At 31.3% G+C, this 13026-nt stretch overlaps 1 protein-coding gene across 2 annotated transcripts in view; it reads right to left on the minus strand.

The window, feature by feature from the left end:
• rdgC (retinal degeneration C) overlaps positions 1-13026 on the minus strand; it is a 401333-nt gene that overhangs the window by 181910 nt on the left and 206397 nt on the right. The window contains exon 5 of one of the 2 annotated variants that reach the window (XM_088237799.1): positions 1369-1514. In XM_088237799.1, the coding sequence (XP_088093925.1) occupies positions 1369-1514 (146 nt within the window). The remainder of the gene's footprint in view (positions 1-1368; positions 1515-13026) is intronic. The other variant, XM_088237800.1, reaches the window with a different exon arrangement.

The raw sequence follows: 13026 nt of genomic DNA on the forward strand, positions 1-13026 counted from the left end.
TTCATCAGCAAATATCTCCCCTTGCGTACATCGTAGACTTTTGTTACGAAGAACTACATGTCGCCTTTCTTCAGAACATGGCATCAACAGCATATAAAATACATTGATAAAACGTGTTTATTGTATCCAAATGGGCCAAATAAGTCCATAAATAAATAAATAAGTATTAAATGTATTATTTCGATTTGTAATGTTTTGTAAATTTAGCCACTGATTAAAAAGGCATTTATTAAATTTCTTCCTACTAGCATTTATTGTTTATTTATAAATAATTCATCAGCATTCCATATCCGCTCCTAAATTGGAGCAAATGCTGTCCACAAAGAGCCTCCGGGTATCTCTGTCAGCTGCCAGCCCCTGTGCGTCCTCCCAAATTAGGTTCGCGTCCTGTAGTTCTGACATAAACTGCTAATGAACAGTCAGAAGCGGACGTCCAGGATGTCGAGAATCTGATGCCTTCTAAAGTAGGCAAGCGTGACTCTCATTATACCTTCAAATTCATGGTTTACCTCTTCGTTCTAAATCTTAAGGCACCCTATTAATACCCATCCACAATTCCTTTTTCTTCTCTAATTTATATAGTGTCCAGGCGGCTCTACAGTGGAATGATCATCCATACACTATCAAAGATGTTACTACATTATCTCTGTTTAAATAACGTCTGAAAAAATATATCCTATTTCTTTCTTAATCTCTCCTTCTTTCCTCTTTTCTCTTTATTCCATTTCCCCATTGAGTAATTGTATTGATTTGAGGTAATTTAAAAACAAATACACAATTTATCTTTTTTATTTTTGTTTTTTATTGAATTTGTTTTGCTCCTTGAATTATATAAATAAAACTGTTATTTAACTGGTTGGTTGAAAGAAATTGCAATTTGGCAACAAGTCCACCAATGCACAAATTAAAGTGTGTACGAAAAGTAAAATAAATAAAAAAAATACAAAATTGATCTACAAACGTTTCATTTAGCACACTCATGCAGTGCCTTATCCACCATTGGCTGTAGGTAGGAACTATTTTATGATGTTTCTTTCTTAAGACATAAATGAAAAATTTTTGATAGCGAAAACGAGTTTTTTGGTACTACTAAAATCATGGCATTTCCTCAAAGGGGTAGGCATAGAGGTTTAATTACCACACACGTTTACCCTGACATGCATTCTTAGCTTATTTTAAATTCATACATTTTGTCATACATGCCCTTCGGTTTTGTCTCCTTTTGGCATGATCAGACTAAAACTTTAACGAAAACGAGTGGTAAGCTGATATTTTTACTTTATAAAGCAATGTGTGTTCAAACCAACAAAGGGAGCTTTAATTACTTAGTCAACACGAAGCATTATCTGAAAAATAAAAGAAAATTACCTTTTTCTTTCTGAAAGTTTCTATGAGGATGTCGAGATCTCTTCTTTGTAGAGGAAAGTTGAGATGGGGTCCTCTATAGGACCTGTCTGGCGCAGTCCCATCGTCCTCGTCATCAGACTCATCTGAGAAACGGACATCCATCGCATCTGTAAATAAGGGAAATAAAAAGGCTTTTACTGGGGGTTAGTAACACATAAAACGCAAGCAATCAAACAAAAGAATGAAAAGATCACACGTTAGAAGAAAATAAGATAATATTGCTAAACATTCAATAAGGAAGTTTGATGATATCCAAAGTTACATTTAAAAAAAAAAATCAACTGTTCCTACTATTCAAGGTGCAAGAATTCAGAATAAGCTACTTTTTTGTATGTGTGATGAAAAATGCACTTTCTCTTGCCACTTTCAAGGAACGTCTGAAACTTTTCTATAAAAGCTTACAACTCTAACATCGCTTTATTTTATTGTTTCCCTTTCCGGGTTTCTTTTCTCATTTTCATCCAAATTCATTACCTGGTTTCACATTCCGCATCTTTTAATATGTTTAACATAATGTACTTTTATTTCAGTTTAAATACGCGAGTCTTATCTCCCCATTAACACGATAGATTTTATCTTTACTTCATTTGATTTTTTTATGTATCTATTTATTTTGTTTTTTAGTGCAAATTTTTGTTCAACTTTTCCTTTAACCAGTCAATTTTTTGGTTTTCTGGAAGATATAGCTTTCAGCAAAAAGTCCATCAATCTATTTTTTCCACTTAAAGATTTAAATAAATACAAGAAGTCTCGGGTTCGATTATTTTATAACATGGATATAACATCCTCTCAATGAACTTTACATACAAAACATAAATATTTTAAGCTTACAATTGTGTAAAATTAGTTTTAAAAAGAGAAGTCAAGAGATAAACATGCACTCTTTTTACGCTGAGCGTGGCCTATAGCAATGGCGTGGTGGGACGCTTACCATAAGGAAAGTCTGGCCCTGAAAAACCGTGTATTTAAAAAAAAGTCTGGTTTCGTTGCAGCGTTGCGGGATTCAGATCAGAAGTCCGTGATTCGAATCACAACTAGTTTAATATTTTGTAACTTTGTCATTTAAACATAAAAGAAACGCCCTTCATTTTAAATATACGAGTATCGGGATAAATTAAATATTCTATTTATTTATGGTATGAATTCATATTTCTTTATTTTTTGAAAAAAAAAACAAATCGCAAGCAACACTTTGTGTTCAGGCGGATAAAGAATACAGTTCAGTGTGTAAAAAGGAACAAAAACCTAAACGAGTGTTTCCGACTAGATGGCTGTTCTCAACTAGAGAGAAGATAAGTCCACCTCGATGTGTAGTGGTTGAGGCGTTCGCCTACCATTCTTGAAGTCCTATGTTCAATTCCTAGCAGGGCGGACGTGAAGCATTTACTTCTTAGGTTTTCGAAATGCAATGTTTTATTGTTCCCGTACTGCCATTGGCCTGGAGCTCAAGACTGATCACTTTACCTTCTTCACTTTAACTTAGTAACAGATGACCAAACTACGATGCGTTTGGTTAGTAAATTTAGTGCCCTTTGCACCACAAGGTACGGAAAGGGTGGTGATGATGATGAATTATATTTTCAAACACATGCAAAACAAAATAAAACCCAACCAGTTATTTTTTGTATCGGTCCATGACATGCGAGTTACAAGAATAAAAAAAAAGAAAAAAGATGTCACAAAAAATTAAATCAAACACAAATTCTAACTTTTGTTTGTCTGTGATGTCACACAAGTTGACATACGATACAAGACTTGATATATCTTTCTTATTTTTTTAAATGATGAAGTCGAATTTTTTTAAATGATGAAGTCGAATTTTTTGTAATCTTCCAATGGACATTTTTACGCCGGATTTAGAAGGTGAAATTTAAATTACTATGCTGGATTTTAATACAAAGAATATTTAACCTTGCTACCCGAAGAATGATGTTAGTAAATACATCTGTATTAGAGAGAGCAAGAAGATAGAACACATAACAAGGAAAACAAAGACGCTGTTCTGTAGCCACCGTGGCCGGTGTTGTGTAAAACAAAATCAGTCGGTTGTTGACAGCGGTGAGGGACGCACGCGTAAATAATGAGTGGCGAATTTATGCATTCTTTTTTTGCTTTAACACGGTTACATCATATGTTTATTTTTGTAAATTATAGAAAAGAAATTATTAAACTGTATGTTTCTATGTTTTTTTTTTCAAATGCCTGAAATTATGAACAACTTGTGGTAACACGATGTTACATCACTGCGCGCAAAGGGATTATTTACCACAGTATTTGAGGAGGTAGGAGAAACATATACAAAATAAAAACAAAACGCAAGTAAATACAAAAGATCTATAATTGTAACAACTATTCTCGCAGTTTCTTTGTGTTTCATGTTAATATTGTTTTCACATGGAAGAAAGTTTTGATATCCTATTTTTTTTTTAATAATTGGTAAATTTAAGACTTAAGATTTTTTTACAAACTAAGATTCTCAATATGTAACAAATAACATTTAAAAAAAAAAATATGGGAAGATTACAAAATGTAATGGATATAAAAAGTAGTTTTCTAATAAATTAAACAATAATATGTCCACACATAAATTACTGTTCTTCCATTTTTTTTTATGAAATGAAAAAGGAATTAAAAATATACAAATTCTTCGAAATAAGGGGATGAGGATTATACTCAAAAGAAATATCTATTCCAACGTAGAAATAATGCACAAAGAAATTGGCTTGCTCACATTAAAGCAACAAATTAAATATAATGGAGCAATTTTTATACATAAAAGGGGATCAATAAAATAAAAACCATAATAAAATTTAACCAACAATGCCATACATATGAAACAAGGGGTAAAAAAAAAAAGATTTCAAATGAAAAGAAAAACAGAATATTAAAACTCATTGTTCAAGGGATTGAAGCTGTACAGTGAGTTACCTAAAGAAATAAAGGAAATATATATTTTTTAAATTAATTTGAAAAAAAATGTTATCGAAAAATTTTGATTAAAAAAATGTAAGTTTTTTAAAAGTTTAAATTAGTTCTTAAGATGTTATGAAATAACTTAATAAAGCATAAATAAATTTAAAAAATATCTGAAAACACCAAAAGCAGATAATCATAGTGTATTTTTTTGAAGATGTATTTTGTATTCATTTGATTTTGGTTCAGAATTAAGAAATAATGAAAAAAAATCTATACAAGCTTTGAAAAATGATCCCTTTGATAATTATCCTGAAAAGTGGGTACTTCTTTTGTTTGTGTAATTAATCAAACGTTTCAGTATTAAAATAGTTTGATGAATCAAAGAAATTCAAAATTCTGAAGGATTTATTTCATAAAAGTCATATTTCATAATGTTTTTCGACGCACTGCGTATAAAATAGTTAAAAATCAATATTTTGAGTGCATGTCCAAATTTACGCGACGGCAATCCGATCAATTATTTAAAAGTGGAATTGAAGGGTTCAGTAAGACCAATGATTCAAATTAACAAAAAAACAAAATCCGTAGCTGCGTTGCGAGCTTTAGATCAAAAGTCCGGGATTTGCACCACAACTTGTTTCATATTTTGTAACTCTGTCATTGAAATGTAACAAAAATGCTTTCAATTTAAAATATATCAGAATTAATAAGAAATTCTAATTATTTGTGTTTTTTTTTAAATTAGTGTACCTTTATTTTTGGAACAATTACAAACTACTAGTAAGACTTTTTGTCCATGCAGATGAAAAATACGGTTCTATGTGTGAAAAAGAACCAGAAACCTAAACGAGTGTTTCCAACTTGATAGCTATTCTTAGGTAAAAGTCCTAAATAAAAAAAAATCTATTGTAGATAGTCCCCCTCGTTATGAGTGATTGACGCATTTGCCTACCGTTGTCGAGGTCGTGGGTTTGGAACTGGAACTAGAATATTTCATTGTTCTTCGACTGGAACCTAAAGCGTAGGACTGATCATTTTTCCTTCATGTAAAGGCTAATCGAACTACTTAGAATTTTTTTTTAAATTTTTTATTTTATTTATTTGGATAACCAACAGCTATAATTATCTCATACTTATATAACAAAACAAATAACAAATAAGCCAATTACAGGTTTTCACAAGTAGCATCACAGTAAGTCAAAAAAGATTCTCGAACATAAAATGAATAGTAATTAAATGTTAATTTAAAAGAAAAGAAAAAAATACTACGAGTTATTTCGAAAGCAAACGCCGCACGTTATTAAAATTATTTTCAAATAAATCTTTGTTAAATGATTTATTTATTACATTAAAATTATTAAAAGTTCGCCATAAATACGAATTTTGCCTATAACTAGATGAAACAAGAGGTATGTGAAGAAGAGGGGTATTTCTTAACACTTTGGAAGGAACATTGATAGAAAGTTTGCAAAGTAGTTCAGGACAGTCAATTGAACCAGATGCAATTTTAAGTAAATAAATTAACCAATACAGTGACCTAGAAAGGTGGATGATGATGATGATCCTTTATTTGTTGGTGGATTTTTTTATATTAAACATCACGAAAATACCAACAAGCAAAATTCAAATGCAAACGTCTTAGAAAAGTATATTTTAATCTACAATTCAAAAAAATTGTGAGTTGTAAAGGTTTCAACATTGGTAGTAGAAAAAATACTCTTTCGTGTATTAAGTGATCACTTAGACAAGCCCATGACAGTTCAAAAGCCCCATAACTGCATAGACTTCCATAAACTTTGAACTTATTTGTCTCTGTTAAGATATCTATATAACTACTCTTCCTGAATCTGCTAAACTATTATCACTAATAAAATTTAGAATACTCAGGTTTAATAGTAGTCTCAATCATCATTTTTCAACATATCTTTAACAATCGAATCTGGGTAAAAATAAATACATTTTTCTAGTATGCTCGTCATACGATAAAAAATTAAGCGAAATAGATCTATTCAACGAAAGAAAATACTGTTCAAAATTTAGATAGAGACGTCACAAGAGCAAAATTTTTAGTTACTATTTTTTTATCACTTTACTAATTAGTTTTCATTATTTTATTATTAATTATATATACGCACGCGTATGTATGTGCATTCATGTGTGTATGTGTATGTATGTATATAAGTGTGTCTAAATATGTATGTGTATGTATGTATGTGTACATTTAAATACATTTTTATTTCTTTTTTCATTGTTTTACATTTACTTACTACTTCTTCTTCTTCTTTTCCTTCCCTATTTTTTTATCCCAGTTCCTTTCACCCCTAGCGAACTGTACGTTTTGTTTTTTTAATATTTTTTTTCCTTTATGAAACCCATAATTAGTCTTGTTATTTGTTGTTATTCTTTATCTATTTTTTATTATTATGACTGTGATGGTTTCAAAAATAAATAAACTACATACCCGTAAAAGGTATTATATTTACAGTAGAATTTGTTTAGTTTTTTCTAAGCTTGTATAAATATCGTATGCACATGTATATCGAAGCTTTTCTGATAGAATGCATTAAGTTGTGGAGAGCAACACCAAAAACCGTGTGGTTGGCAGAGCCAAACTTTGCTTTGATCCACAACGCATAATCCACTGAAAAATAAAATAAAAAAATTCGGGAAGGGAACAATGAATAATAACATTTTTAGGCTATTTAAAAAAAAACAGAATTAGACGTTTTTATGGTTCCAAAAATATTTTAATATTCGCGATGTCCTGTTAGTTGTAAATACGAGTGTTAGAAGAAAAAAAACGTTTTGAGGTTGAACGAGAATCGAACCGCAAATTTTCTGTTGCAGAGTCCACAACATTACTGCTGTACTGGTCTCGATTTATTGTACGGCTGAAGTAACCTTTTACTAGAAGTGTTTATTTGTTTCGCTCGTTTCGATTTTCTGCCTCGAGGCCGTAAGAAAGTTTCCCGTTGTATACGAGTCAGCCTTGTGTTGACTTTCCCTGAATTATAAGTTTCTTGACGCTACCGGTAATTTACTTCCGAGTTAACCGGAGATACCGTTTGACAGAGCTCTCTATACAAACCTCTTGAGAGAGGATAATTATCCTGAACTTCTATTTGCGCCACCTAAATAAAGCTCCCTACAAAATTTATTTTTCTTAAATTAATTCAATGCACTAATACGACAATGCGAAAAAAATCGAAACGATTGAAAAAAAAAAACACTAAGCCTCCATTGCAGAAGCTTTTAAGTAGATAGTTTAGAGAGGATATAGAAGGAAGTATTAAAAAATACACCTACCGTTACCTTTAATAATCCGATATAAACACACAACTATTTCACTAAATGCAACGTATTTGGATCATTTACTTCCTGAAGGTAAGGCAATCAGTCTTCAGGCTTGTTTTTCAGCTTTCAAAGCCATAATCTTTGACCTGAATGCAAGAAAAATGGAATATCCGTAACAGGAGGTAACGCGTTTTCACCTTTCTTCATGCAAACGTGTTCCCGTATTTTCCCCTTAGATTATGACACTAGAACAATGTTTTTTTTTAATATAGATATATTGTTGATATATTGTTTACTATGGAAACTAGAATTATCCAAAAACCATTAAAAGCGCCCTGTATTATCTGCTATCTTGAGATGTACAGCAAACAAATCAGTTTCGAGGTGCGGAAAATTGAATTAAGGAATAACGAAACGTCGATTTTGTCAATTTTGTCGATGTTGGTAAGGCATAATTAAAATTCTAATTTTCATTTAACATCCCGAAATAAAAAAAAAGTTGGGTGACATGTATCCCACGCGATCACTCGCGATCTAGAACGAATTTGCCTGGATAGTATGTCTGGAATGTTGGTACAACAATTTAAATATTGTCAAAAAATTATTTTTACTAAAAACTACTCCTGCTCTTACAACTATTTTTTCAGATCACGCATAAGTACTTGGGTTTAGAAGTGGATGACAAATTAGCGTGGACAAAACATATCAAACCAGTTATAAAAAAACTTAGTCCAATTATTGCAAAAATGAGAAGAACAGAAGTCTTTGATAAAAGGACAAAATTAATAATATACGATACTTTCATACTTCCACACTTTAAATGAATATTAATAATATGGTCGCAATGTAGTAAACAAATGCAAGAATCAGTTGAAAGTACAATGAATAAAGCACTTAAAGTAACATTTTATTTTAATAAATATTCTAGAACTACAGATTTAAAAAGAATAACAAACATGTTTGATTTAGATAAATTAATTTACACAGAAAAGGTATAAACGATTTTTAAGATGAAAAAGAATAAAATAAAGACAAATATTTAATTTAATTTTAACTACAATATAAATAAAATAAATACAGGGTGGGCCCTAACTGAATACCTACTTTCAATGAACAAAAAATAAATAATTCTAGAACTTTATATTTATATTTTCTGAAACAACAATGATCGGAAATTTTAATGATATCTATGTTTTAAAAACTGTATGGACCACTGAGTTCCGCTAGCTTGCTAGCATTGTTTAAGGCGGATTTGCAAATTCTCAAAAACACGATGACAATTTGCCTGTGAGATAGCGTTAATTTCCCTTACAATGTTTTGTTTGAACTGATTTATTGTTGATGGATTGTCTTCGTAGACTCTTGATTCAAGTATCTCCAGAGGAAAATAATCACACGTTCTGAGATTCGGGCTCCGTCGGGCCACTCAATGTCTCCCCTCGTGCTATGAGTTTTTCGGGGAACACCTCCTTCAAACGGTCGACGATCGGTATCATTCGGCTTCAACTCTTGCTTAGGCTGAATTTTATAAGTTTATGTAAATTGTGGGATAAAATTCTTCGTAAAGTAGTCCTCTTGTTGTTTAAGGCTTGGCTTCTCTTGTGAGTCATTTGTTGTAGATTTTCCCTTATTGATTCACCCACACGCTGAATAACTTCTGGTATCCTCGCTAACTTCCGGCGGCCTTAATTTATTATTTTTACTATTGAGCCGGTTGTCTCAAACATTTTTATCCATTTCCGAATAGACTTGGCCCTTGGTGCTTGACTAATGTCTCGTCAATCGAAATAAGTACGGTACATTCGTCTTGAAATCGTCATAATTGTTTACCTAATATGCGCAAAACACAAAACTCACGCTGCTTTTCGTGAATGGCTCCATGGTGACTAAAAATTTTACAAAATAGCGCTTTTAACTTACGTACGTACGTAATCTTCCGCACCGCACTCGTCCAACGTATTATTTTTACGAAATTAACCGCAAACACAGTTAAGGCCCACCCCGTATAAGAGCGTCAAATAATTTAACTTGCGAACAACCAAGGACTAACAGGAAAAGAAACAGTTTTGTGTATACAGCAATAAAGTTCTTCAATTTACTTTCCAATGACCCAAAAATATACAAAACATATACGTACTTAAATAAAACAGTTCTTATAGACCGTGTGACGAGTGACAAGTGATGTTATTTAATCGACTTTTTATTCAAACTATTGAGTCATTATATTATATTGCGAGTATATCCCCTTATACCAGCACTATTGCTGATTGGGAATATTTCATACAAATAAATTGCGTAATAAAAAGTAATATGTTAAGTTAAAAACGATGTATTTTGTCATAAATAAATAAATCTAATCTAATCTATAAAAATGACCTTAAAATAACATAATGGAAACTTTTTTTTTTACCCCATAATACTTTGTAAAAAGATCTTTTAAACAAAAATAAATCAATTAACTTACTATTACGTTTATAATTTACTTTCTTTCCTTATTGTTTTTGTAAGAGAGTATTTTAAGAATAAAAAGATACCCATCTTGAATATGCCGCGAAAGCGATAAATCAATTTACCAGTTATTACGAATGTGTGGATTTAAATATCATTCGTCTTTTGCCAGTACTCAAAAGTTCCGGTATAGATAAAACAATACTTTAATCCAGTAAATACTTTGACTGAATATTTTTAAAATGAAAATAAGTTAATCCTACATTAATTTATTCTAATTTTATTTTGAAGACCATAGCTAAATTTCATTTAGACAATTATTATAGCACAAAATAAACCCTTGCAAATTAATTAAATTGGGGTGAACCATTCCAAGTACTTTATATTTGTAGAAGGTTAAGAAGCTCTTCGTTAATTAATTTAAGATATATTAATATTCAGAAACTAAGGTATTTTTGAGAAACAAATATGTACATATGTGCGGTGTACTTAAACTATGTGTATTTATGTGGTGCGTAAAAACATATTAATTTAGTAAGTTAATCGTGGATACCAGTTTCCTATAGTATCGAAAAACCGGAAAATCGGATTAAAAACGCAATTATGAAAAAACCGATGTTGTCATTTTTTTTTCCATTTTTAAAATTTCAAACGTGATTCTTTCACTAAAATCAGCAGATGGAAGAATTGAAGAAATATGAATGTTCAAAAAAAGGCAAAATGGTGAATGTTACACAGTGTGTAAAGTGGCCACTTAAACCAGCGAACGTCAGGTCATAAGCCTTGTAAACGTTTAGACTTTCATATACCCTTCTCTAATTCGTTTATCTTTTTTACTCCTTAGGGGGTGAAATCCAGTATTTTGTCTACAAACATTTGGACAATTTCAAAATATTGAAATTAATTGTTTAGTTTTATTTTACTACAGCATTGGTAGCGTTGGGCCGATTCAGTGAATATGTTTTTATGTGCCCTACCTTAAGATTTGAAATAAATAAATATTTTTCCTACCCGCACATAATGGTACATTTTTATCATATGAATAAAAAAATATTAGTCTTACGCTTTAAGTGCCAGTCTAAGGACTATGACAAATTCTAGTGTAAAAACAGCATGAGTAGGCAAACGCGCTGACCACTAGGTAGACAAACACAATCACATGTAATGAGCCCTGCATATTCGTAGTCTTCCATATTTCCATTATTATCATTATGACTTCCCTATTACAATTAGTCGTGCATAGGGCACCAAATCGTTTCTCCAGTTGCAACGTATCTCGATCGTTTCGCACCTTTGGAATGAAAACGACTTAACACCTTTAAATGAGTTAAGATCATAAATCGACTTCAATGAATTTCTGCATTTAAAAAAATGCAACATTCGGGTGGGAATAGGACAAAAAACGGTACATCGGACTCTTTGTTACTCAGAGAATTTAGGTTCTGTGTCAGTACGGAAACAACGCTATTAGTGTTGTGTTTATATTGCTGTGTGAAAGACGCAACGCAGACAAATATATAGTGGCCGAAAACTGGTTGGGTCGATTTTATTCGGATACAAATTGCAAATTTACTTTTTTTATAAATAATCAAACGATTAATTTATTTTTGTGATTATTTCGTTCCGACTTACCGATAAATTTAGTGACTTATTTTAGTTTACGTCATTCCGTGAATATATAAGAACATGTGTTTGGTCATAAAAATTATGTTATTATCTTATTTATCAAAGTGCATTTGTTTGATTCTTTTTTTCAATCTAAAAATGACTTATTAAATAAATTTCTTGTGTAAACGTATAAAAACTTATGTTCATTACGCTTTTTATTACACATATTTATAGCTGAATGCTTTTGGTAAAAATTTTAACTAAATATTTGGTGCTTACTTAGAAAAACACAAAACAGTCGACGAAAGAATACAAAGGTGTCACAATTTACATTCTTCTTTTGCAATTTACTAAAAAGATGTTTTTTTAGTTGAATCGTTTTTGTCCTAAAGGTGTAATATCTAGGCTAGGAGTCATGAAAAATTAAGGTTGAAAAAAAATATTTTCCTTCGAATTTGCCGACAATCAAACCCGGTAATTAAAGCATGGAAAACGAAGGTGACCACAAGCATCTTCCATTATCAACACTTTCGCTTATGCTTGTCATCGAGTCAAAAACACTCGTCCAGGGTCCTGATTCTATTATATTTTTTTAAAAATAAGATCAGTGCTAGTAGCAAAAAAAAGATTTTGTAATTTGAATCGTTTTTGTTTTAGAGGTGCAATTCAATACTCAAAGGCATTAGAATCAGCTTTACCCTTCAAATTCAGTTTAGAGGTTATAACATATTACAGTGAAAATCACCCGTTTAAGAGAAAACGTGGTCTGACTTTTCATCATTCAACCGTAATTTCTGAGTTATAGAGCAGCAATTTTATTAGAGTCTATGGATATTTAATATTGGTAAGTCTGTGCAGATTTGTTTTTTTGGTAAACTGTTTATTATAGAAACTAGAACCGTCCAAAAACCAATCGAAGCGCTTAATTTTATCGGCCGTCTTTGGAAATACGGAAAACAAATATAATAACTATTTTTAAAAAACGCAAAAGGTGCCAACACAGGAAATTTTATTCGGATACTTTAAAAAAAAAAAAACTAACCAAATCGGTTTCATTTTGGGCTGTAGAAAACGGGACAAGTAAATTTTTATTTAAGTTAGTGGTAGAAGGTATCAGTCAGACATGCACTTGTCTTTTTCACAGAATGTCAGGAGGCATTTGTAAGAGAATGAAAGTAAACCATATATAAATATCTATTCGTCGAAATTCTTAGTCGCCGCGTTTCCTCTTAACTACTATTTTATGTCAACCTTGCCGGGTGGAATCCCGGATGGAGTGGAATGGAATCATTGAGCCTTGTACCTCCAGATTGGTAGCTCGTAGGCTAAAGTCATGTGTTAAATACAAGGCGG

The sequence above is a fragment of the Micrasema longulum genome, unplaced genomic scaffold (assembly GCF_059751315.1).
Source record: "Micrasema longulum isolate JH-2025_06_02 unplaced genomic scaffold, ASM5975131v1 h1tg001792l, whole genome shotgun sequence".
NCBI classification, from domain to species: domain Eukaryota; kingdom Metazoa; phylum Arthropoda; class Insecta; order Trichoptera; family Brachycentridae; genus Micrasema; species Micrasema longulum.